At 38.8% G+C, this 27,989-nt stretch overlaps 1 protein-coding gene across 1 annotated transcript in view; it reads right to left on the bottom strand.

Annotated features, from left to right (window-relative positions):
* The window catches only part of IPMK (inositol polyphosphate multikinase), a 66,986-nt gene that overhangs the window by 30,101 nt on the left and 8,896 nt on the right, over positions 1-27,989 (bottom strand). Inside the window, exons 2-3 of the mRNA XM_067552759.1 lie at positions 24,746-24,831; positions 1,601-1,697 (exon numbers count right to left, since the gene is read on the bottom strand). Coding sequence (XP_067408860.1) covers positions 1,601-1,697; positions 24,746-24,831 — 183 coding nt within the window. The remainder of the gene's footprint in view (positions 1-1,600; positions 1,698-24,745; positions 24,832-27,989) is intronic.

Here is a 27,989-nt window from a genome sequence, read left to right as displayed (position 1 = left end):
ATACATCAGAGGGATAAATACCAGGGAGGAAGAGGAATTATTTAAGTTCAGAGCCAATGTGGACACAAGAACTAATGGATATAAACTGGCCATCAGGAAGTTTAAACTTGAAATTAGATGCAGGTTTCTAACCATCAGAGGAATGAAGTTCTGGAATAGCCTTCCAAAGAGAGCAGCGGGGGCAAAAAACCTAGCTGGCTTCAAAACTGAGCTTGATAAATTTATGGAGGGGATGGTATGATGGGACAGCCTAGTTTGGCAATTGACTGATCTTTGACTACTCGTGGTAGATATGCCAATGGCGTGTGAAGGGATGTTAGATGGGGTGAGTTCTGAGTTATTACAGAGAATTCCTTCTTGGGTGTTTGGTGAAGCAATGAAGCAATCTGCCTACTTCTACCCACTAACTTCCAGCCAGAGAAGCTACATGGATGGTTCTTCCTGTACATACTTCCTGGACTATGATAGGCTCTATATCAGAAATCCAAATCAGGGGCTTGCTAATTAAGTCTGATGGCTAGAAAATACTGTTACAAAAATGTTATTGCAAAGAATGGAAAGGACTTGGGAAAACTGATATGCTCAGACAAAAGTCACTAGGTCTACTTAACAGTAAAAAGGAAATAATAGCACAGAATCTTGAATCAAAAGGAAGTTTAGAACTCAGAGCACACACTGGGAATGACTAGCCAAAATCATAACTGATGTGGAGACCAGCAGATGTTCTGGCCCATCTGTGCACAACACTGGCTAATTTACAGCATCTCTCTCAGAAATGTTGAATATATATATATACACACACACACACATATATATATATATGATATCCAGACTTTCACAGAGCCTCTAGTATCTGAGTTATACAAATGACTAAGAGAAACTAGGCTTGGAATTTAAAGAAGCAGGGGGATTAACAGTTTACTGGTATGAGTGATAAAAAGGACAGGTGTTATAACAAAGCTGTTCAAGATACTGCCAAATACAAAAGCAAGAAGGTATTAATGTGAACTAAGGAGGTTCCAGACACTGAAGGGATTATAGCAGAATTTCTCTACACAGAATAATTCATACTTGTATATGGAAAACAAGTTATCCACATTCAGCATAAGCAACACCTAATAGAAAGCTATACTAAAGGAATTAAATTGCTAGTTAAAAGGTGGCTAAAGATTTAGATGGGCTTTATAATGTCCTGTTCCAGAGGTCCTATCTGTGGATAAGAGATATCTTATCTGGATAAGAAAGTGGATACACTACTTCCTTTCTTAAATCTGCAGCAGAAATTTGTATCTTTTTTTCCAGTCTCCACCAGCAAGATCAGAGAAAAAAGTGCAACATATTTACAGTGTTATACAAATGAAGTTTTAAAATGTCAGATCTTGGTCTCACTCAGATTCAGGAATATCTGTAGGACAAAATATTTTTCCTACATTAAAATTTTTTCTTAAACAGGGCACCTATTTAAATTACTGTTATATATGATGATATAGATAATAGGATTATGCTACAAAAAAGTTACAAAAGGTTGGTATTGCCAAACCAATTCCCCAGAAAATTTCCCCATCCAGTTTGGGCAGCTAGCATAAAATTAAAACAATACCATTAGGTGCAGTAGGTGGTGACCAGCTGCCAAAATATTTCGGCAAGTATTTCCGCAGCTCTAGAAGAACACTGTCACAACAGTCAGCAGCATAAACCTGAAACAAAGGAGGGGAAATATAACTGTAAATTATGCAATATATACTTTCAAGAGCCCAGCAATTACCACCTCTAATAGCCTGTATTCTAGAACACTTACAACCACTTTATGTGGAAAAACCTACAAGACGATAAAGTATATATGAGAAATTCAACATCTTTGTGATCTTCCAACATGCAAAATAAACACTGATTTTTACTACCCATGGAATACTGTAATAGCTAACGAACAAAAAAACAGTTAATCTTTTCTTATCAAAATTTAAGTTGTAATTGTTGGTATTAAAAAGCCAGTGTACTGCAGATTGAATTCATTCTTCTGTCCTAAATCCTGGATTTCGAAGGATTACTATAGATTTTAACCATTTTAAATTATATTGGGCTTAGAATACAGATTCAGTTCGGATTCTGTTTCCTCACTTTCCCCAAAACAACCCAGTACTACATCCTTTGAATAAATTTCACAGGCTTAACACGCTACTCAGATACATCTGTTTTCATCCACTTTTGCTTTTTTCTAGAATTTGGGAAGAAATGGTTGAAAAAAATAGTTTGGGAATAATAGCTGCTCTTTATTATATTTCTATAATATTAATTCCTCGTTCACTTAAACTGGAGCCTAGAGACTCTCCTATTTGAATCAAATACTTATGACTAAAACCACTTTTAAATATTGCTATTGCTAGCAGGGTTCTTAAAACACTTCCCTGGCTAGTGTGGAATTGAATATTTTGTCAGAAAACGTAGCTACAGGCAGCACAGCCAATAACTTACAGCAGTGTTTCTCAGTGACTGATCCGTGGTCTGGTGCCGGTCCCCGAGATCTCCCTGACACAGTTTAGGAAGGCTGCAAGCCATTCCCTGGTTCCAAAACACGGACCTAAAGCAATTTGGCTGGCATGGATCTTGGACCAAAAAAAAGGCTGCCCACACTGATAAAGGATACGGTGCTTAGACAAATGTTAATCATCAAGTTTAAATGCTTGTAGACAGCATGGCTCCAAAGCCATTGCAGATATGGGTCAAGTTATATCTACACTGAGGGACCCTCAGATACAATATAGGAGTTACCAGGAAATGCTAAAACATGTTGTTCTGCAATAAAGCATCCAATAACATGTTTTAACTGCACTTCCAAACTATTTATAGTGCTTCTTAAATCCAAACCTTAAATGCAACTCCCAAACAGTTAGGGCCCATTTATGTTGCAAAACTAACCCATATAGCCATGGCAGGAGATTTCCTTGTTATAACTGAGTCTCCTCCTCAGAACTGAAGATGTTACAGGGTACTCTGAACTAAATGACACCACAATGGCCTCAGGACAAAGGTGAACAAAAAAGTCTAGTCACAATTCTACAAACATCAAGGCAAATTTCAATTATCACTATTTATGTCAATTCAAGTATATTGGAGCATCAAGCAGCAGCAGAACATTAAAACTAGCCTACACATTTTGTCTTAGGCTTTGTCTTACCTTCAATCTAACCCTGAGTTGAGCATTCACAAGTTAGTCATCTGCATAAATTGACAGAGCACAATCACACTACAGAACAGCAGTCAAGTTCCACACATCTACTATCATGCCCAACGTCTGCACTGGCACTGTATCCAGTTGTGAGAGATTTCTGGATGTATATCCCATGGCCTGTATAACCACAGTTTAATGCGCCGCTTTACATATGTGTTCACAAGGTGCTGTGGGAAAACGGTCTGTCACCTCTGGGAACTGTGGGCAGAAATGACCTAAGTCCAGGAAATTCATTGCCTTGCAGGACAAAAGCTGGTGTGTTACCCACTTGTGCTCTAAGATATACAACCTCCTCATTCCAACAAGTAGGACTAGTTATTATGAAAGCAGTGTTTCTTTGGTGTGCCTCTGTGAAAGCTGCCACTAAGAAACACCAGCAGACATTTAAGGAGTCAGTTTGCCCAGAGAAAGCAGTGGTAGCTTGCTGTTACAAGCACACCAAGAAGAGATCAGTACCAGGCAGATATGAAGGCATGCACCCAGCTGATGCTCTCTTTCATAGCAAACATCGCCCCACTCTCATGACCAGAGCACAGACTGCTGGGACTATATTGTGATGGAAACATTCAATCAGCAGTAGGCCCACAACTTTTGTCTGAGGAAAGCAAGATCCCTGGAGATGTGCAAAAAAATCACTTAGGTCCTTGAGCACCAAAACAACCAGACGAGAGAAGCAATAATGGTCCAGAAGCATGTTGCTATTGACCTGTAGAAGCTGGCAACTCCAGACAGATCTGTTGGTAATCATTTGGGGATTAGCAAATCCACGTTTGGCACAGTAGTCACAAAAATCTGTAAGCAATTATTGCTCTACAGCAATGTAGGGAGGTTATTCGAAAATAACTGTGGGGTTTGAACTGATGGTGTTCCCAAACTGTGCAGGTGCTATTGACGGATACCTACAAAGCATATACATGGCAGAGTGGTTAAGGTGAGAGTGTTTCAGTGCGGGTAAGCTGGTAAGGATTCTATCCTCGTGACAGCCATCAGTCGGATGTCCTCGCCCACTCTCATTTCAGGCACCCCTGCCTCCTCTCTGATGCCCTGAGTGATGAAGGCTTATGATTTCCACTGGCCTGGCAAGAAACAGTACAATTAAACACCACACAGGTAAAGGATGGTGGCAGAATGTGCTTTTGACTGACTGAAGGGAAGATGATGGTACATACATACTCCTTTGGACCGTAGTACATACAATACCATACATGGCACAAGGACACACAATTCAAGGGGAATAATCTGGGGGCAAAATGGATTGAGGACACTGAGGATTTGGAGTCTGCTTACAAACAGCCACCGAGTGCACCTCTTGATGCTGGTCCATTACAGCAACAGCCACATGGGATGCCTTGTGCACCCCCATTTGAGCTGTGTGGGTTGTATACTGGTGCTGATGCCACAATGTGGGTCAGGGGAGTGAAATGAAGTGTGGTCTTTAAGATTTTTGCATGAAACAAATATGGTGGATTTGTTATTTCTTTTCAATTTATTTATCCACTGCAACTCCAGACCTCCGTGTGTGACTACACAAAGCTTTATTAAAGGTCAGCATATTTAGGCATCCGGATCCCATGACAAAGTTGAATGGATGTACAAAATGAAAGAAACAAGATCAAAACAGCAACAGTGGCATGCAAAAGTAACAGTGCAACACACTTCAAACATCAAAGAGCAAAATAAACTGAAAATGTTGTTCCATGTTACTTATGAAAGGAACTGCAAATTAGGATGTTTTCTTCCATATTAAAACAGGAACAGAGTGCAGAGGATAACTGCTGATTTTGTGCAGTTCCACAGCTCACTGACTGACTTCCCCCTCAGCGAGAGCTGTCCACAGTTGGATGACATGGTACCAATGGAGATAAAATTATGGGATTGGACATGGGTAGGCAGATGATTTGGGCAGGATAGCTTTGAACTGAATGGCTCACGATCCCCAAAAGTCTCTCAAACTTATCTCTCCGAAATGCCATGTTTCACTCCCTTATTCTCTTGATCAAAAATAAAATACTCCACCAGCATCTCCTCCACTCCACTCCAGATCCTCCTTTCTTTGCTTTTCGGTCTTCCCTAAGTCCTCCTGCCAGCACCCAAGCTGTTCCATGATGTTGCTCTGATCACCTGGTGAACTTCTTATGCAACTCCAGCTGAATGCCGCATATTCTCAATGCAGATACCCTAAGTTGGTAAAAAGCTAGACAAGCTCACTCGTGGTTTGCTCAACCTCTTAGGGCATGATGTCTGCCTCCTGGTATAGCATCACTGAGGGTATTAATGACTGAACACTGAGTAGATTAACAAGAAAACCTCTGATTTATAATGTGTGAAATCTCTTGTGCAAACAAAGGGCTTGTCTACCCCATGCAGCAACATGTGTCAGAGGGGTGTGATTTGTAAAACATGTTGCACTCTAACTGCCCAGCGTAGATCCTGCTGGCATATTCTAAAAAGTACCTACTCCATGTTAACATACACACTTTACAGGCACCATGTGAACAAGTCTTTAGGTGGGGTTCTACTATGAAAAACAAAACTCCTATATAATAGCATTGGGAGGCTGTGACGGGTTGATTCTCTCATTCCTTCAGCAGTTCCTGGGACTTTATCCTTTCCCTCAGGTGTCCCAGCATAATATTCCTTCTTGCTGCAGGTCACCACACTAACGATCTTAGCTATATGGAAAAAATCATTTCCAATTAGCATGTCAAATGGGATGCCTTCCATCACCTCCACAATCAAAACACTTTCCAAATCTTTCCACACCACATGATTCTAGCTAGTGACACAAGGAATCTGGTTCTGCCCACCCCCAAAATCTCTGCCATTTGACCAGGTAATGTACTGGCATCTGGGACCACACACTTCTTGATCAGAGAAATCTGTGCTCCTTTGTCCTTCCACCCCACACGCACTACCATTAATTTTGATAATCTTAATGTGCTCCATGTCTGGCTCTGCAGAAGCCAATTCCACAAAACCAATATGATAAGTCTCAGGCACCTGTGAGGTTTCTGTGTGGAGGACACTAGAATTAACATGAGCTATTGGTTGTCTCCTAGCACAGGGCATTCATTCCTCAGGTAATCAGTGGAATCACAGTGGTAGCACCTTTTGGGCTCTTCTGTACTCAAAGGAGATTTGGGATGGGGGTTTAAAGGAATGGTTTTGAGGAGGTGACTGCCCAGCCTCACAGCCACCCTCCTTTTTCCCAGGGGTAAAATGGGAACCATGCTTCCCACTAGGTTTAAACCCCTCTTTCTGTGGTTTACTCCCAATAGATGCCTGAGTCTGCTCAAAGGGATCAGCTAGAGACACTGTCTCATACACAGTTTTCACATTTTTGTCCCCTAGACACTGTTTCACATCATTTTTACAGATGCTCAGGAAATGCTCTTGAGCAACAAGGTCGAACATTCCTTCACAGATTGCAGCCCCTTTAACCCTCATCCATTTGGCAACCAAAGTGGGGATTCTCTTGTCATTGGGAATCTCAGGAATCATACACAGTCTCTCCAAAGCATTGAAATATCCTGCAATTTCGTCTGCTTCTGTGTACGCAGGACACAATTGTTCCCACTTGGGGATTTTTGGAGAGGTGGGAATCAGTGGTACGGGAGGGCTCCAATTCTGCTTCTCTAGCAAGTCCAATTGGTGTCTCCACATTTTTTCCGTCTCCTTCATGGCTAATTTCTGAGCCGCAGCTTCCTTGGCTTTCAGTCCTAGGACTTGCTGATGTGCTAGCTTCTGGGGCTCAGCTTCTTGAGCTTGCAGCTCTAGGGCTCACTAATGTTCTCTTTTTCTGCCGCCTGCAGTCTGAACAGTTCCAATTCTGCAGTTGCATCACTCTCGCCCAGCTTTCTGCTTGTTTGGCCCTACTTCCCTTTCCCAAAATAGGCAAACAGAAAATAACAAACTGGTAACCTTTTCTTTGACTGTTCTCCGCCACCACAAAGTCTCACTTAAAAATCTCTACCCCAGTGTATGAAGTGCAAATCTCACTCAGAACAACAAGCTGTGCATTTCACCCTGCTTGCTGTGCCACTGTGACAGGGTCCTCAGGGGTGCAATCTGGATTGTGGGAGTGCTGAGTCCTCCGTTCCACCAACCTGGGCTGCCTCTCACACTGTGATGCTCTTGGCAAGCTACAGACCTTTGGCAGGTACAGCCATCCACAGGCAGGGACACACACATAACTGAGTTACATGAATGATCTCCCAGCCACTCATGAACCAACAATAGAGAGGCTCCAGTCAATTCCCCCCAACTCCTCAGTCCTGCACCCCAGAACTGTAACTTCTAGCACTGGTCAGAAGCCTGACCAGTGTAAGTTCATTAAGTTCACCACTCCCTCAGAGTAGAATGGACACACACTAGCCTTTGTAAACGGAGCTGGAATTTCCCAAGCACTTCAACCAAAACACACGGTTTTAGTTAAAATATAAAACAGATGTATTAACCACAGAAAGACAGATTTTAAGTGATTATAAGTTGCAAGCGTAGAGACCAGTGTCGGTTACTTAAGAAATAAAAATAAATTCGCAGTCTAAGTTCTACAGACTAAACAGGATTTGAATCAAGCCGTGTCTCACCCTGACAGATGGAACAAGCAGGTTACAGAGCCTCAATAAACAGCCTTGGACTCTTTCCCAACCTGCGACCACCTCCCTCCAGTTCAAAGTCTTTGTCCTCCAGACATTCCTGCAGGTGTTGAGTTGGGAGGGGGGGGAGAGAGGCCAAGCGATGATGTCACTTCCCTTTTTATATTTTCTTCCAGCTTGCTGGAAAGATCTTTGCTGTGATGTGCGAATCACGCAGTCCCCATTCGCCAAGTAGCCTCCATTGTATACATGCTCTCTTTAAGAAGTCTCTAGATAGTGGATTCTTTCTTGATGGGTGTTGATGAGCCATTAGCACTGTCTGGCTATCCATGGCTACTCCATTGTTGTACCTGAAAGGCTGGTTGTGGGTGTTCCCAACCTCAAAACATATTTCAGTGACACATATAGCAATGCTTCATAACTTCACATATAATGATAACCCAAACAATCGAACAGGATATTAATGTTCAACAGATCAAGACTTTTAAAATGATACTTCACAAGGCATACTTTGTAAAAAACATAATATAATATGACAGTGGTGAATGTAGGAGTTCCAGGGTGCTATTTTGAGGTATGGCCTGACACAGAGATTTCATGTTTGTTGCCTTAATGATTTCCAGAACAAATCTGTTCAGAGACTGGTTTTCTTATTGTCAGGTATGGAACCTCAACCTTAACCTGGATCTCTGTTCTCTCTAGCTCACATTGATGGTAAATATTCTACAAATGAAACTAAGTTGACAATTTTGTTGACACATGAACCAGAAAAAAGTTCAGCTACCTGTCCTGCTTTGGCTTTATGGTATTAATAAAGACTTATTTTAGCCAATAAAGTAAGCAGATATGATTCTGAAAAGACACAGGGGAACAGCATGTTGAGTTAAAAGATGCCACTTCTACAATTTTTAAGAGCAGAATGATCATTTGACTTACTTTTATGATAGTAATATTAATTTCCATGGACTTGGGAAGGTACCAAAAGTACACTCCTGTAGATTTAGAACACTAATGAAGTTGGGATATCCCAACTTCAAGATCAAATAAAACACAGGGCTTAATCACTCTAAGAATAAGGAAGGTTTCCTAAATAGTCTACTATCCTATGAAGAAGAGCAGATGTAAAACGGCTGTGTTTTTAAATGGAAAAAATATCACACTGTCATGCTAAACGATGAATTGCTGTTTCAATGACAATGTAATGGAATTAAGGGTATTATATTAGACAGCCTCCTACAATTTTTTTAAATCTAGACTAACATCACTTAAGATATCCAGAGCACTTGTTTTTCTTTAAATACAGATCACAGTATCAGTTTGCAGGATTTTTTTTTTTTTTTTTTTTAGGGGGGGGGGGGGGGGGGAAGAGATATTGCCAAATAAGAACATATATTTGGTTCATAATGGAGGGAGATCAGGGGAAGCCACCCAGTTAGGCAATAACTGTAAAAAATTAATCAAGAAAGCATTGCTCATTCTTATGCATAAAAGAGAGCATTACCTGTTCATAAGAAAGAGTTCAGTAATAATAATCAGCAGCTAATGAGCATCTTCTCATTTGATTGTGCCGACTGGACTGCACGCATTGTATTCAGACACAAAATCCAGAATGTTGAATATGAACTGAATAGGAGATCTTGCATATGAATGTAAAATTGCATTGTCTAGTTTGTTTTAAGACAGCCAAGGACATGCAACTAAATTTCACAAGTACAAGAGTCAACAAATTCAGTTATGATACCTACAACAATTGTAATTAAGCCTCATACAATAGCATTACAGTTAACACTACATTAACACAGAGGTTCTCAAACTGGGGGGCAGGCCCCCCTGTGGAGGGCACGGAATGTATTCTGCAGGGGCAAGAGAAACTGGGGGGGGGGAGGGGAGAGAAGAGACGGGGACACACGGACGATGGACTTACTGGGCACATTTTACTAAGAGCAATGAATAACTAGCAAAGCTGTTTCCTCCAGACATATCAGGTCCTCAGATGGTGCTGTGCATTGGATTCTAGATGGCACTGTGCATTTTGATAGATTTCTGTTAAGCTTGCATAGCAAGATATGAAGTCATCATCATTCATACGTTAATCCGTTCGCTACGACACAGTGTGCACATTTAATTGTAAGCATCGACCACAATCACAGTTTTGCTTTTGCTGTTATTACAATGGATCATTGGCTCATTTGTGCAACAGAAAAAAAACAAGTGAAAAACAAAGAGGCCAAAAATTATTCAAATGCAGAACTGCTGCCGCATATATCGGTACATGCACTTGTGTCTCGGGTGGAGGGTGTAAACTGCTAGACATAAAAGAAGAGAGTCATGATCAAATAAGTTTGAGAACCACTGCATTAAGCAACACATGTTGTGTGCATGCTAACTACAAGAGAATGGAATTTCCAGTTCTACCCCTCAAAAGTTGGAATAATGGACCATCAAGAAGCCTTGCCTGGAAACCAAAGGTTACTGCTTATTCCAAACAAACAATCTTCAGCAAGTACATCACTCATTCATAAAATCCAATTTTTAAAGCAATCATTTTTAATTTATTCAAGTTATCACCATTCTATCTGTGTAACACAGGTATGCAAATGGCGCAAACATGCCCATTAACAGCACTGCACAACTACTGATGCCAGTTCAGACTGGAGTAGGTATGGATGTCACATGTCATGAGCTACATTTTTCAGATAGCACAAATGGAAGCTATCCAATCTAATGGTAGTCCAGGTTTAAAACTATAAATTGGATATTTGGTCTCCGCTTCAAAGTACTTTTTTCTTTTCTTTTTTTTTTGGGAGGGCGGGGGAAGGGGAAAAGTGTTCAGCCCAAACAGCTCTTCTGTTTTTGACTATGAGAGAGGCTGTGGGCGGGGCAGGGAATACTCTTTCCTATTAAAAAACTGAAAGAATTTTTATAAACAGCTTAATGCACCTAAGTGACATGGGGTAGAAAAATCATTGAATTTTAGGAGGAAACTAGTTTTTATTAAAGTTCCTTTAAATGTTTTGGTGAAACTCTTCATTTGACAGAATCTCAAATGTTTTGAAATTGCTATGAACATGTGCAGTGCAATTGATATGGTTTTTAAAGTACTTTTTAGCAACATTTAGAGCAATAATAAATGTGCAAGAAATGATACTCTCCTCTCAAGCTTTCCTGCAGCCAGCTATTGTAGCTTGTCCTGTAGATTAAGTGGTAGAAATCTGTGCTACAGTGAAGAAAGTTCAGGGTTCAGACACTTCTGATAAGGCATGATGGGATGTTGTTACAATTGTATGTAATAAAATGTTTCTTTTATTTTTCTTTTTTATTTTTAAAAGAACATTAGGTTGCAAAGTCAAACATTTAAAAGCTAGGAAATGCCACTGAGGGGAACTACGGTTGCAACAGAAACTGTAAATCTAGTATTTCCTAACTTTTAAGTGTTTGACTTCACAAATTTTTTAAGTAATATCATGTGACTGTCACAACATAATGTGGAAATAAATTCAGGTCACAAGTCAAAAGTGAGACTTGATTAGCCTTTAGCCAACTATTCTAATATTTCTCAACATATCTCAGTAAACAAAAGTCAGAATACAGTCATTCAACTACTTAACAATGCCAAAACTTAAGAGTCCATGAATATATATAAAGAATTACAAAATACTCCTTTTAAATAGCAAAAATGCAGTTGTATGTAAATTGTCAGACTCTAGAAAAAGATATATATGTCTGAGACTATACGAAAACTACAGCTGAAAGTCTCAGGATATTCCCAACTCCCACAATTGTGGGAAAAACTTTTCACTGGGCAAAATAGTGTATTGTAAACAATATAAAATTACTTATCTGACAAAGAAAGATATATTATAAATTACAATGGAGCAATAGATCTTCTACTAAACTCAAAACTGCTTTATGATATTTCCATAGTTTGCTTTATAAAACATGATATGTAAGTGGATTTTAGAAAGTCTCTAATACTTTCAAATTCTAATTTTTCTTAAAGATGTACTGATTTGGTGGTGTCTATTAAATTAGATAGAAGTTTTAGTTTGATATCAAACAGGAAGAATATGATTTTATATAAAGAATTTCAGTTTATTTTCTAACAGCAACCAAACAGCAAGTTACACTTCACATTTGTTTAAGTTTTGCATAATGAAAATTAAGCAACACTTGATAGGACTCGCAGCCTCAGGGAAGGAGTAAATAGCACTTAGCAAGAGCCTTAGGTTCCATGAGGCATACCGAACATAGATCCATGTAGGGCTGTTTAAGATGTCTTACACTAAAAATCTTCAGCATAGCCAAACATTAACATGAAGTTACCAGGGACCTGAGAACAGCAATACTGAGAAAAGTATCTTCTCTGTAGAGGTAGAAATGAAGGTGAAAGTCAGACAATATATACACCAACTAGTTTTAAAACACTACCCACCAAATTGGTTGGATTATAGCTGATCTTACTATTCTCCAAATCTTGTCTCTCACGCAACAGGGATTGTAAGATAGCAGAAGGTAAGTCTTGCAACACTCATAGCCCAACAACAGATGAATGGTCTTTATCTTGTAAGTAGAAACATAATTAGATCAGAGTGACTGGTTTGAGTTTCTTGTGTGGTGCAAGATTAAAAAAGGAGACAGTGAGTTAACACAAAATAAAAACTATCCCACCAGTGGTCCAAAGCTATTCTACTCAGCACAAACCTAAGTAGTTTGTTTCAGGGTCCTGCTTTCTAGTATGATTAGAATTAGAGACAACATATCATCACAGCAAACCCATGCTACCAAAGTAAATTTCTTCAGCCCCTTATGCCTTCCCTGGCCCACAACAGCCTATGCAATCATCATCACAGCATCTTATAGGGATGTCACCAGTGTATCTTCAATTCTGATTCTGTACTAAAGTTGTCTCTCTACTCAACTTCTGATCTTAAGGTCTAAGGAAGCACAAGTCATTTTTCCTTCCTTCGAGAACATCCAGTACAACTTGTGCCCCCTCAACCCCACCCCCACAAAGTAAACAAGCAGGCTTAAAAAAACCCAAAAACTATATTTTCTTGAAGAAATCCATTATATTATACATAGCATACCTCAGACTAATATTGATACTACTAAGCAGACTAGTAGTTTTGCAACGAACCATAGACTTTTACTTACAACATATAAAAAAAATCATTTGACCCACAATTTAAAAAGTCTCTCTCTTTGAAGGGTCCTTCAAGCATGTCTGTATCCTAGACAGACACTTTCAAACTGTCTGCCTGGTATCATGTCATCTCCAGAGTGTGTGTATTCCAAACAGCAAGAATTTGTTCTTTGTTAGCCATAAAGGGAGGGGGTACAGGTTTTGGGTTTGTTTTTTTAAACCAATTGGTTTTTCAGGTCCAGTTCTAAACTAATATTTGGGCAGTGCTGTATCACTTGCCAATCCAGTTTGGCATCATTTATCCTTCTCTCTTTTCCCCAACCAGTATGTTGAAACAATGCATCCCCTCCTCTTCATCACCCTCCATTCAAACTTACGATCTTCTAAAGACCCCTCAATATCATCACTTTCAGGTTGGTCTTCTGTTCTCCTTAAAAACATACAACACATGTCAAAAGGTACAAATCTGTCCATGCCAACTAGGCAAACTTTTGTCATAAGTTTTTCCCCCTTAGCCACCAGCACAAAGTATTCAAACAGAAACTACGTAAGCATTCAGGGCTCTATTCTATACAGTTCTTACACCACTCTCATCCAAGAGCTTGCAAACAGTGCATTAAATGACTAACATCTGTCACATGTGGTTAGTTCTCTCTCTCTCTCTCTCTCCCTGGGAGAGAGATGTGTGTGCAATGTAACATTTTGGTTGGGCAGGCTGGGGCCTTTTTTGGTTTTGTTTTGGGTTGTTCTTGTTTGTTTTTGTTGTTCTTTTTGACAAATTCCATGGTGGTCAGGTTCCTGCTCTGGCTGGGAGAAGAAGAGGAAGGAGTGCCTAGGGCATCCAGTGAGCTAGCACCAGCACTGTTTTACACTGTCCACAGCAATTTAAATAAAAACGAGTGAAGTTAGTTATCTCCTGGGGTGGGCATCCCTTTATGAGAACTTTCTGCTGTAAAAGGCATAGAGAACAGATATATAAAATTATGTATTTTTAATCCAGGAGAAATTAATCATTCAAGGCATATCTGTTCTCTGTACCCTTTATAGCAGAAAATTGTCTTAAAGGGATTCTGCCCACCCCAGGAGACAACCAACTTAACCAGTTTTTGTTTAAATTGTTGTGGACAATGTAAAGTAGTTTTATATATAAAATATAAAAAAGCCATCCCCCTCTGCCCATCCCAGAACAGAATCCACCAAGAAAGTAAAAACAAGAAGAAAATGGTTCATCTCGTGAGATACCTTGTTTAGGACCTACAGATCAGCCAAACTGGTAGTTCTTCTCCCCAAAAATAAAAATTAAAATAGCTAAAAGAGATTCTCAATCAACTAGGCAAGAATCTCTCATAATTTGCATACTGATAAAACCTTTTTCTGCCATAAAAAGCCTCCGGTAAGAAAAGGACTGAAGAAATCTGTTATGCACAAACTCCATCAGTATCCATCGGTAACAGCAGAGAGAGAGAGAGAGCGACATCTGAGCATTCAGCGGGCACACACTCAAGAGAAGTCATAAGGCGGCTCCCTCCAATGAGCCCTGAAATCCCACAACATAAGACACCACAGCTGACCGAACCCACGAGGAAGCTGCAGAATCCCCAGTGTGATGAGCACCCAGACCAGCTGTCTGGAAAGAACTCCTCCCACATCCCAGGGTTATGAGGATAAGAAGTGGTGAGACTTCATTTCAAAGATATTAAAAAATGGAAGGAGAAATACAAATAACTGAAGGTTATCTGGCTAAGTCTGCAGTCTCTAGTGAGGCCTCACATAATATTTTAGATTTTAACTAATGCTATATGTGTGCCCTCCTTTATGAGTCCAAACAAATTGGCCTAAGAGAGATCTGAACCATAACTTTAAGCAATTGCTTTTCAAGTCCTAAACTTATCCATTTTGGACCAATCAATTCCAATAGCAGGGAGCACACACCTAAAAGTGCCCTACAACAAGTACATCCTTATTCCTTAGAGAAATACTGGAAAAGTGATATATGTGCTAGGTACGAAAGAACTGATTTTCACAAGTAAATGTAATAAGAAATCTTGGTGATTTGCATTGTTCCTTAGTGTAAATGCTGAGCCTTAACCCTATTCTTTGACAATTGCTTGCAAGACTATATTGCTGTGTGCAATACATACCTAGAACATGTGGCTACACTTGATTTATGTATAATCAACAGCTCACCACTATGATGGTATATTGACATGGTTTCAGTGAATTCATGAATTGTTCATCAGTTAAGAGTAACCAATTGTCCTGATTTGAGAAATATTATTCAAGTTCAAAATTGACCTGAAAAGAACCTTACATTCAGTTAATAAACTAACACTCTCTGGACTAAATAAAAAGGAGTTATTCTATTGGATTCCATTCTAATATTGGGCATAACACTTAATTGGCAAATGTAGTTTCTTAGATTTCACCTTTTAAGTCAACTGGTAGATCAACAAATTCATAAAAATTGACCCCCTTTCACACTTATACTGCTCAGCGTAAACTTTCACAGCAGTTAATATATATATATATATATATATATATATATGTATGTGTTTAATTTAGAAATGCTGACAAAAAGAGAGACATCAAATGGCACAATAAGAAGAGTGAGAAGAAAATCTAATTAGCCTCATCACCCCCTTTTTATGCAAGTTGACAAGCAATGCTGTCTGCTGCAGTTTTTAATAGCTACTTGGTCAAATTCAAAGGCTTGGGTGGTTGGGGGGGGTAGGTGAAAAGATACTATACTTCAACAAAATTTTAAATTATATTTCAGCAATTATATGTTTTTAGTGCAGGAGGCAACTCACACAGAGAAGATACTACAATAATATTACTTTAATATTAGAGTCTGTCTCAATTATTTAGGTATGTGTTTATTTTTAAATGAATTTTAAAGTAGTTTCCCCTCTATATTTCTGTGCACCATACAATTTAGATAATTTTATTGCCATGAGAAGTTATACATAAATTGCTAGCAACTATTTAAATATTCTAATATCATAGAAGATTAGGGTTGAAAGGGATCTCAGGAGGTCATCTAGTCCAACCCCCTGCTCAAAGCAGGACCAACCCCAACTAAATCATCCCAGCCAGGGCTTTGTCAAGCCACCTTAAAAACCTCTAAGGATAGAGATTCCACCACCTCCCTAGGTAACCCATTCCAGTGCTTCACCACCCTTCTAGGAAAAAAAGGTTTTCCTACTATCCAACCTAGACCTCTCCCACTTAAACTTGAAACCACTGCTTCTTGTTCTGTCATCTGCCACCACTGAGAGCAGCCTATCTCCATCCTCTTTGGAACCCCCCTTCAGGGACTTGAAGGTTGCTATCAAATCCACCCCCACTCTTCTCTTCTGCAGACTAAATAAGCCCAGTTCCCTCAGTCTCCCCTCATAAGTCACGTGAACCATCCTCCTAATCATTTTTATTGCCCTCTGCTGGACTCTCTCCAATTTGTCCACATCCTTTCTGTAGTGGGGGGCCCAAAAATGACCACAATACTCCAGATGTGGCCTCACTAGTGCTGAATAGAGGGGAATAATCACTTCCCTCTATCTGCTGGCAATGCTCCTACTAATGCAGCCCAATATGCCATTAGCCTTCTTGGCAATAAGGGCACATTGTTGATTCATATCCAGTTTCTTGTCCACTGTAACCCTCAGGTCCTTTTCTGAAGAACTACTGCCTAACTCGTCGGTCCCCAGTCTAAAATGATGCAGAAAAATTAAGTACAGTGTAACTGTCTTTCCACAGCTATACTCATGTTATAATTCAAGTTAATAAAACACAGAAAATTATCCATCAAAATCTGTATTTAGCCTGAGCTCATGTCCTGTTGCCAAACTATTTTACCTGCTACTTTTTCCTCACCTATGTCATTTTAAATTATCTAGCAATCTAATTGAAAAATCAGTTTCTTCTGTTATGTTGTGGTGTATAGGGTTTTCTTATTATATTTTCAATACTGCTATGTGGTGTGAGAGTTCTAACTAGATAGTTCAGGCAATTCTATACAAGTGGAGAAAGTTAAATTGTTTACAATGACACACGCCTTGCCATCAACAAAATGTGATGGCACCAACAGCATGACTGGACTGTATTAAAATTCATTTACCATGTTTTCAAATAATTATTTTGTACCATTTATGAAGAATAAAGGACCACAGGCCAAATTTTCAAGAAGTGACATCCACGTGTGGGTATCTCTGTACATACATTTCAACCACTACCACCACTGCACGCACAGAACTCAACAGATAAGCAAGGTGGTGTTGGGATGCATGTTTGAGCCCCCCCCCCCCCTCCCCCCAACACACACACACGAAAAAAAAGAGAGAGAGAGAGAGGCCAGCTTGAGGCTTCTTTAAAACTGGTAAAATATGGTCTTTCACTAAACACAGCATTGAATATGAAGACTAGACAATTGAAATTCTATGATGGGCTACATCTGACAAGCCAAACAAGAAAAGTAGGTCATGAGATTTAGGAATCAAAAAGCCAAATTCAATTACAGCTTTCTTACTTAATCAATCACATTCATATCCCTTAAGAGCAGGTCTGGTCTGCTTATACACTGACCAAGAAAATGACCAGGATATATGACTGAATTCTGAAAACAACAGGGGAAATGACATGCTCTTTAGACTATGGATGAGATTTTTCAAGATTTTCAAGTATTTTAGACAATGCTTTTTAACTTTAGTTTATGGCCTATTCAGAAAAGCTTTAAGTAGTGGCTTTACACACTGCCTCAGTAGATGAGTTTATTTTGTACCTATTCTTTCGTTTTTAGAATTTTCTCTCCAGTTCTCAAATTTGCCAATCTGATCTACTTTTATTTTGAGTATGGTTCTACTCTGAAAACTGATTATACAGAAGTGGCAAATAATCAACAGATCTACTCTCTGTATGCATTCAGAATTGTATCTGCTTACTTTAGGGATTTAAAAAAATACTTCTTAATCCTTTTAGCCCTGAAAAGCCAATTTATTTATGAGAGAATGACCTAGATTTTCTTACTTGCACATAATTAACACGTTCTTCCACCTGCAGGTCCAAATGCTGCTTTCAGATATATCTGTGCAAACCCACTTAAAGTAAGGCAATGAGGTTGAAGAACTGGTGGCAAGACATTTTCAGTACAGAGTAGCAATAAAATTGGCTTTCCCCAACTTCTTTAACTTTCAGGACACAATGCAAAGATCATCAGTTTACTCACTTTAGCCTGGGGTGGAGGTTGATGGATCATTTTATTTAATTTGTGTTCTGTATGAGTGTCTCTCAAAATAAACATTTTATGTTCAGTAACATGGATTGCTAGTTTTCTAGCCACTGCTTTTAGGACAGGGTAAGAGAGAAAGGAATTTAAACAGATAGTGCCAACTTGACATCTCATCATTAAAAAAAAAAAGTAGTTTAAGGAAATACATCTGCCCTTATTTCCCTCGTGTTAATTTATAAGGTTTTGCAAGTTGTTTCCTTTTTGAAAAGTCTTTTTCAATCTTCTGTTGCTGCATGAAAGACCTACACAAATGAGGAAAACTGAATATTCAGAAGAAGCAATGAAACTGACAGCATACAAAGGGCTGTCAAATGCCAAGTAATCAATCTGAACACAGAATATTCTAATTAAATTTATAATCTTAGTTACCTTTAACAGTATTTAACTATAGTAAATAAACAAATTTCTAACAGAGAAAATATTTAAGTTGACATCTTTTTAAAGCATGTTTAATACAGTGAGGCTCAATTTAATCTTCCTTTTCTTCTAATTTTTTTTCATTTTGAGATTTATGTTTTATTCTTCATTAGGTTTGGGGTTTGTAGGAACTGATGCTTGCATATGACAGTGGGGAAAGCAAAATAAATGGATGGGTAATGAACAGCCTTTGTTAGAGGAATTACAAGAACAGCTTTAAGTTCTGCAGTCAAAAACTTCGTATTTACAATTTAATGCAGCTTATTCATTGTTGCCAGTTCTTCCATTTTGACCTCACTCTCCATCCCATTTTGGACTGAAGCACCACATTCATGATCATGTAAAACTGATTAACTGAGCTTATTAAATACTGTAATTCAACATGCAGCAAAAGATTCCTGACCTCCTTGATCTCTTTCATTTTATGTCACCAGCAAAGAACAGTTTACAGGACACAGGCTGCCTTATCACACTTTGCCTTATATAGGCTGAAAAAGGGCTAAGCCTTGTTAGTTGTTACAGTTCTATTAGAAAGCTTCCAACCCAGAAACCTCTTCAAATGGCTGGCTGACTTTCCACAATGGAGTGGGAAGGTGAACCATCTGAATTCTTTTGAGCTGCCTCAAGTCACTGGCATCCTAATTATAAATGAAAGAAACAAAGCAAAAAAACCCCTCCATGACTGAAAGAAGCTGCTGCCTTTCCTGGGGTAGAGGAGTGGGACAGAGAGCAAAGATGATCATTAGAAGCACAATCCAGTGTTGCCTGTACAGCCAAGTCGCAAGGACTCTATAGAACAAATGCAAGCACAAGAAATTCAGGCTTCAGGTGAAAAATGTGTATGTTGCACCTGTACTAATATACATATATTACACACACAAAACTATACTACATAACATTATTTAGTTACAAATACAAACACTCTAAAGAAAAGAAAGACATATTAAGGTTGCCTGGGCAACAGTCAATTCTACTTTCTTATGCAGCCAGCCTGTGTAGTGAATGAGACATGGGTCATTTGGAAAAAATATCAAGTTATGTCTTTAAGACTACACTATAAGGCATATACACAGTGGTGCAGAATTAAGGTTGCATCGTCAACTGTAAGTCTATTGTTTCCTAATACTCAAGTGCTGGACTTTGCAGCCTCACTAATGTTTTTAAATGGGTTGTGTGTAAGCAGTCCTAACTTATGTTTTAATTTTAAAGTAAAGAAAAATATAAAAGCCAACTTCTCGTATGAGAAACAAATAGCTTCCTCATACCCATATTATGCATCAACAGAGTCTGAACCCTAAGCCTGCAGCAGACTGCTACTATTTGAGCTACAAGAGTAACATTACCTGGCAGCAGGAGAAAGTGGATTTTCCAAAAGGGGCCAGAACCCAGCCACACCCATCTATCCCCTGCACCAGAATTGAGGAACCTACTGCCACTTGTGTTGTCCTGAAGGAAAGGGAATTAATTACTGAAGCCATGTCCTGGGCCTAGGGAATGGTTGGAAGAAGCCAAACCTGTCTCTGCCCCCAGTCTGAGAGCTTGGGGAGCTCTTCTTCCCTATAGATACCTCCACCCTGGGTGAGAGCAAAGTGGACCATCAAGGCCCTCATGTGCTAGGTCCAGGGGTTTACACTTAGGGTAACGCAGCCCTGTTCTCTTTCCCCACATCCCACCCCTCAGATATAGCTGCTCTTGCAGCTGCAACGTATTCCCAGTGTAGGATGTGCTGCTGTGGCTTTCACGACAGAGAGAGCCCAGCCTCACCGTGTCCAGTGATTGTGGCATGCTGCCAAGAGTGAGAGAAGGAAACCATTTTCATTTCTGACAGTTTGTATCTCAGTCAAATCTGAATGACATTTCATGAGACAATAAAAATGCATTTCTGTAATCTAAGAGAATTCTTCCCTCCTGCCCACTGAATATTAAATTCTGCTGCAAACAATGAATGTGTAAGAGTGGCACAAAGATTACAAGAAATGTTCATAACGGAGAGCATTAGGAAACCTAAATTTAGAGGCTGCTGAATCCCACAATACATGAGATAACTGGATGTTAGCACTTTAACTTTAGGAAATCAAACCTATTTCCTATTATTGCATACCTTTTCTATTTTGATAACCTATTTGTAGAAACAAAAGAAAAAATCATGATTGGGAAAAAGAACTGTCATATTAGAGTAACAATCATATATCCTCAAAAACAATCTCCCTCTTGTTTTGCAATTTCTCTGTAGTTTCCCACTGGCTCCAACTACATGTTTCCATTAGACTGCAATTTGCAAGTGACTTGTCATCAGTTGCAGTGTAAGAAATTCTGAAAAAAGGAAAACCTCACTCAGGACATGTTTCCTTTTCTCCCTGCTTATGGATTTGGAAGATTACTGAAATGAGCTGTAACCAATGAAAAGCAAGAGAATCCTCAGGCTTTTAACTAGGTAGAAGTATTAGAAATGAAATGATACAACTTTCTGGATAGTTCTGCACTCCCCATGCAGTAAGATATGGGCCACTTCTGTACACAGCCCCAGGAGAATGTGCCTGAAAACGGGGACAAGAAACTGAGGGGGAAACTTTTTTTTTTTTTTTTTTTTTTTAAAGAGAAAAGGTGTTGTCTGCAGTTTTCACAGCACGACAGAAAGTAGACAATACTGCTATTTTAAAATTGGTGTACACATTCTTTAAAGCTAGCAATGTAAGCAATGTCTAGTAAACCATTAACTAAAATTACAGATAGTTAATCTGTTACTCAGTTGCATTTTATAGGGGACAATTTCTGTATTAGTCTTCCAGTATCTTGCTAGAGTTTATTTTTTCCCCTCCCTAGTAACAGAGATAAGCACTACTTGTCATTTTCCATCAGTGTAGACTGCCACACGTTCTTGCACAGTAAAGTAAAATTTGATTTACCCAATGAAATAATCTCATAGCAAATAAGTAATCAAGCAAACCAAGTTTTATTTTGTTAACTAGATGATAGTTGGACTGAAAAGGTCTCTCTCCCTGATCAAATGCATCCCCCAGGAAAACAATAAAAGAAAAAATTTCAACCAAATGATCCATATTTAGGCAGAAATTGAATAGAGATTACTAAAGAGGTCTTAATTTTCACTGATTCCTGAAAATTACCTTGGAATTTTGGATTTATCATCTGCTTCTGAACAGATTCAACTGTTGTTTCCCCTTCCCCTTAATTATTGGCATTAAAATTGTTGTTTGGTGCAGGTTCCACACTCACTGATCCAATATTGTCCCACTAAACAAATCTGCATTGGTGTTTATTGTAAGACTCCTATTTGTAATTAGCCTGCATCAATGGGCAGTTGAGGCTCTGCTCAATGGAGAATGGCCATTATCTCCATGGGGGCAGGAAGCTTCTACTACCCTTCTGCTTATTGAAACAGACAACAGTTGCCATATTATTGGTTGTTATCATTATTATTGTCAGACAACTCCCATCAGAAATGAAGTCCTAAAATTTCAGGAGAGCCAGGTGATTTAGTGGAATAGGGGCAGAACACACCTGGTAGTATGTTAATGGACAAATTAAGATGAAGGTGGCATTCAAATCACCATATCCTGAAATGCCTCCCCTACTTCCTCCTGCTCCATCGTCTGTTCTTGCTGTCCTCTTCAATAGTGACTCTGCCCACACACACAAAATAATTTATTCCATATAGAACACTATTCACTGTCTACTTTTAGCTTGAATAGTTGGAGACTAGAAACACACGCGCCTTCTCAAAAAGTGCTTCCTCCAGGGTTTCCCCCAAATAGCTGGCTACGTCAAATCTTGGTCAATACCAGGATTTGTTTAGCAGGTGAATCCCCTTCCTAGGATTCTTAATTAAAATTGGCTTCTAGCCACTACACTAGTAACCATAGAACTTGCTGAAAGAGCTACTCCATCCATGGTGGCATCACAAAAGATCGCTTTGTCCTTAGTTTTGTCCCCAAGCTTCTTTTACATGGTCTACGAAAATAGGTACACAAAAAAATCCGGCATGATGGAAGTTAATGCTTTAAAGTTCCTCTTCGGATACTTGAATACTTCTATTCCCTGGACTTTCATAGAAGAATTGGGGTTGGGGTAGTGATGGCACATCTTTATCAGGGTCTAGACTTACATAGAGTTTATTCGTTGGTATTTTATCATTCTTCAAGACCCCTCTATTCAATCTCCTACTCTTGCTGGGGAATTACCACCCAACCTGAATTATGTCCTCTGTAGATTTGTCTAATGGCATAACCATTATGAAGCTTCAGGAAAATATTTACATTTAGGTTTAAATGACTCCTGCTGAGCCTCTTGTAACTCAAGAGTAATTGTGATTTTAAACAGTTTTATAACATCAATTATCAAGTTACACTGATATGCAAATATTGTTTTCACTCGCAGGGTTTTGTGTTCCACAGTCAATTTTGTATCAACATGCATTCCCAAAACATAAATTATTCTGGTGAACTCACTCATTTAAAGATTTTTCTTAAGTTAAAGTCCAAAAAGTGTTAAGGACATAAAAATCTCAGCAACAAGTATCAATAATATTTCTTACTAATCTACAGATTTGACTGTGGACTTACTCTCACAATTTCTGAATTCTGACATTTGAAAATACATACAGACCAAACATTTTACAACAAAAGCTATTGTTTTTTTATAAAAACCATATTATTTTTGGTGACCCCTACAGAGCATGTATAAGAAAATCATCAATGTGGTATGAACACCAGTATGACAAATGACTTGAGAATATTCATTTTATTCTGCTAAAAAAGACTGATTATGCCATATAAATACAATCACATTAAAATTAATGCCTGCTCTGTAGGCATGCAACCACAAATTATTTTGTACATCAATTAAAAACTCTACATAAATCCCTGTAGACCTGCAAGGTGAATCTAAAATCTAAACAGTTCAAATAACATTTAAAATCTTATTTTTATTTACAGTTTATGTACAAAGAAAAAGTATATTTATTAAGATGCAAGTTACAATTTTTCTTACAAACCCCAAAAATATTTTACGGTACTAGGAATAAATGGTTTATTTCAACACACAAAAGGTCAACAGCAAGGTTTCCACTACAGGGTTTCTTGAACCTTCTCCTTAAATTTATGGTACTGGCCACTGGGAGAAACAGGATACTGGACTGGATGGACTACCGATTTGATCCCGTATGAAGATTTCATGTTCTCTTGTCTCATGCTTCAACCTAGGTATGTTAGTAAAATTGGAGCAACTCACTGAGGTAAAGAGAACAAAGTGCAGAGGAAGTCCTTCAGGGAAAACCCTAGTAATAGCAAAACCTTGGCAAGGAAACAAATATCAGCCTATGTTTTGTTACAATTTTCTGAGGTACCAATAAAGGAAACCCAAGAAGGCAATACATTTGGACAGTATATAAATTTCATTATAAGCCGATTTGGAACAGGCTGAGAATTTCACTCAGTTAGAAGGGAGGTTTTTTGTTTTTGTTTGTTTAAAATTAATGGGTCTGGTTTGTTAATACAGTGGAGAATAGAATTATTCTCTTAATGAATCAGAACTTGAGGGATGGGTGATATACACTACATATCTAAATATAGAATTTTGAGACATTTCATAGAAAAATGAGATGGAATAAGAAGCAGAAGTACACATAGTGGCTTTGCAATTAGAGAAAGTAGATGCGTGTGTGGTGTAGGTTTTTCTTTTTTGCTCATTTTTCAAGTGTAATATGTGGAATTGTTGTCTGTGGAACAGGTACATGATCCCAAACCCTATCTGGAGGGTATATTTGGGACTCAAAGAGCAGAAACTCTTCTAATAACAAGATCCAGGCAACACATAAAACGTCCTGACAACTCTGCCAATGCAATATCACTCAAACCTGCAACACTGGAAAAGCAGGATTGGAATCCAAATTTCTACATGTGAATGGACGATGCATTACTTACCCATTGTATTACTTAACCTTGACACTGCAGTGTCTTTTTTTTCAGGTGGTGATGGGGAGGGAATGTTTTAAGTGAATCAGACACAACATTCCCCTTTCAATAAGGCAGGCCACATCCTTACTGAAGAACTCATACCTTGTTGTAGAACTCTTGTTCTCTGGGACCCCGAGGCGGTGGCTGCAATTGCTTCAAGACTGTGCCATCTGGATGCTGCAATATACCTAGAGAAACAAACAGTTCATTCACAGTTTAATTCTGAAGAATGCAACGGTCCTGTCTTTTAAAGCTAGAAAATATTACACAAGAGGTAGCTAAACTGCTCAGTATAAACTACTCCTACTATTCTTTGCAAAGAAAGTGGAACAAAGTTTCTTTGTAAAGAACAGTGGAAGCTAGCAAACGCAGCCCCAATCACCAAACTCTTAGCAGGGGCCAGGGAAAAGGAGAGGAGAAGAATTCTTGTAGAAAATGTTTTAAGTTATAAAATGATTTTAACAGGAAAATACTTGATATCTTAACTCTACACGAGTCGGGATGGAAGCCTTCCAACACTCTGAGTACAAGTGATTTTTATAGGACTGTGCTGGAAGGGAAGAGGCAGAAAGGCCTGGTCTCGGTGGTGTTGGAGGAAAGAAGTTTGAGAAAAGAATCTGGAAGACCAGGGCAAAGTTGAGGTTGTAGTGCACAGGCTGCACTAAGTCACACTAATTGTGACATGCTGAGAGTAGTAATGCCTCATTTTTTTCATTTCCTTTCTTATGTTTTGTTAGGTACGTTGCGTGTAGAGCATCCTTAGCAGATACACTACATAGTATTCAGGCATTAATAAAAAAATTATTCTCTAGAAAGTGATTTTAACAGCATGCCAGAGTACTGGTCCTTTTGGAACCAAAATATCAATTCTGAAATTGATCTTTCTGGGAAACAGAATAAGTTTCATTGTTCCTGTTACTTTTCACAGGATCCTGCTGATCCTGTAGCTGTTCTGAATAGGAAAATCTGAAGACAATTATTACTACGCATGTGGAACTTCTACCGGATTGGGCTCTTTGTGGCAGTGTAAGTAGAATTTTCTCACCATAATGAGAGTTTCAAGAACATGTTTGTTCTTCCATAAAGTTTTCACTAAAGGCATTCTAGCTTGTACAATATATTTTATCATACCCTGTTACTTGTAAGCATATCCACTAAACTGCTTTAAAAAAAACACCTTTAAATTACAAACTAAAGCAGAAATTACACTCAGTTATGGGCCATTTTGATAATCCTATTGCACTAAGAAGAATGCCTTGTTATATATTTACTAATCAAAATAGTTTTTAAACATATAAAGGGAATTTTGTTTTATGACAAAGACACCAATATTTTGTTCTAATTACTGTTACCCAAGTGGCAGCAATGCTACAGATATGAATCCTGCAATAGGCATTACATAGAAAACAGATACTCTGATGAGTTACAAAGCCCTTTGCACGTTCTACTTTAATCCGCTAACATCTTTGCTATCAAAAAAAATCTAAAATTCATTTTTTCCATTCTCTGAATAGACCTTCAACAAGTCAAATATTTTACCTATATAATTTCTGGGCTAAATCCCAAATACCTAGTTTATCGCTAAAACAAGAGCACACTTTAGATCAAAGATTTCTTACGGCAATATATACTGATGCATCATGCTGGAACGAAGCATTTACAAATATATTTGTTAATCACAGCTCCCTCTAAAACTTTATAAATCAAATATTTTCCTCTCAAAAGCCTTCAATTTTTCCACAATTTCTACCTATTTTTAGCAATTTAGGGAGTTTTTTAGTTCTATTTTGTTAAGGAGCATTACAATGCTGTGGCTTGACGAGTTAGCTAAAATACTGCTAAAAAAACATCAGCAATGGAAGTTTCTCTCCTGAATTGTGTCCCCCAACCAAATTCCAAACCCCACCCACAGGACAAGAAGTCAAGGACCTGGTGAATCATTACCATTTTACACTGGCCTCAGCCATTGGCATGCTATTCCTCAAAAAAATAGTCCCATGCTTCCCATTTCCCACGCAGGTCTCCTTGGTTTTCTGACACCCTCTGTTGGATGGAGAGAGATGGGCAGAAAACTGAATGCAGATGGCAGAAAACAAAGGCTGATTCAGAGAGAGTGAAACAAATTCCTCAAAGCCTACACTGAAACTGTATTACAGGTCCAAGAACCTTCCTTTCAGTCTCCTTTGAGGTTGCCAAATCCCACCCCAAGGAGCTATCCAGGATGGTTAATCACTTAATTCTGAGTACGTATAACTGAATCAAAGAACTATCATCCTACTTCACTGAAAAGATCACACACATTCAGGATGCCTTCTCAGACAACATGGATCCACTCTGCCTGCATTTCCCAAGTTCAATATATTCACTTATCAAGTGGTTCTGGACACCCTAAAGGAATCCCAAACCAAGAAACGAATCCAACCCATACCCTTCTTGCTTTGTGAAAGAGATAAATGAATAACTAATGCCACCCTTGATGAAAACAGCCAGTGCCTTATTCCAAAAAGGAATCTTCTCTTCTTCCTTCAAACATGTAGTACAATTAACAAAAAAGAAACCCACTCTAAATACTTCAGTTCTAGTCAACTATCACCCCGTGTCAAACCTGTCATTTCTGAGCCAAAGATCAACTACAAGCTCATCTAACTGAAGCTAACATTCTAGACCCAGCACAACTGGGATTTTAGGCCAGGACACAAAACTAAGGGCTTGTCTGCACTGCTGCAGCACTTTAGTGAAGACATTACTACACTGACGGAATAACTTCTCCTACCAGCATAGCTAATCCACCTCCCCCAGAGGCAGTAGCTATGTCAATGGGAGAAGCTCTCCCATCAACATAGCACTGTCTACACAGGAGCTAAGGTCAATATAACTGTCATTCAGGGATGTGGATTTTTCACACCTCTAAGCAACATAATTATACCAATATAGACTATAGTGTATACCTGGCCTAAAACTGCTTTAGTGACACTGATGGATGACCTCCTATTGTCAATGGACAGAATATAGATATCCATTGTTATCCTTCTGAACCTTTGTGCAGCACTTGACACTGTTGATCAAGAGATACTATAGTCTCGCCTGAGAGAGGAGTCCAGGGTAATGCACTAGTTTGAGAGATAAGGTGGATTAGAGAACATCTTTTATTCAATTGAGTCCCGCCAGCAGGGATGCACCCAAAGAATGGTGATGGACAACTGCATCTCCACCACTAGACCCCTCACTTATGTGGTTCCACAAAGTTTCTTTTCAGTATCTGCATGGAACCACTAACTAGGAGAGCTGGTCAGATAACATGGACTCAAGCGACAGCAATATGTAGATGATACACAGCTCTACCTAT

The sequence above is a fragment of the Emydura macquarii genome, unplaced genomic scaffold (genome assembly GCF_026122565.2).
Source record: "Emydura macquarii macquarii isolate MOO-44397 ecotype Brisbane River unplaced genomic scaffold, CSIRO-AGI_Emac_v2 contig_1390, whole genome shotgun sequence".
NCBI lineage: Eukaryota > Metazoa > Chordata > Testudines > Chelidae > Emydura > Emydura macquarii.
The sequence above is the reverse complement of the archived record's forward strand: the minus strand, read 5'-3'. Positions and strand labels throughout refer to the sequence as shown.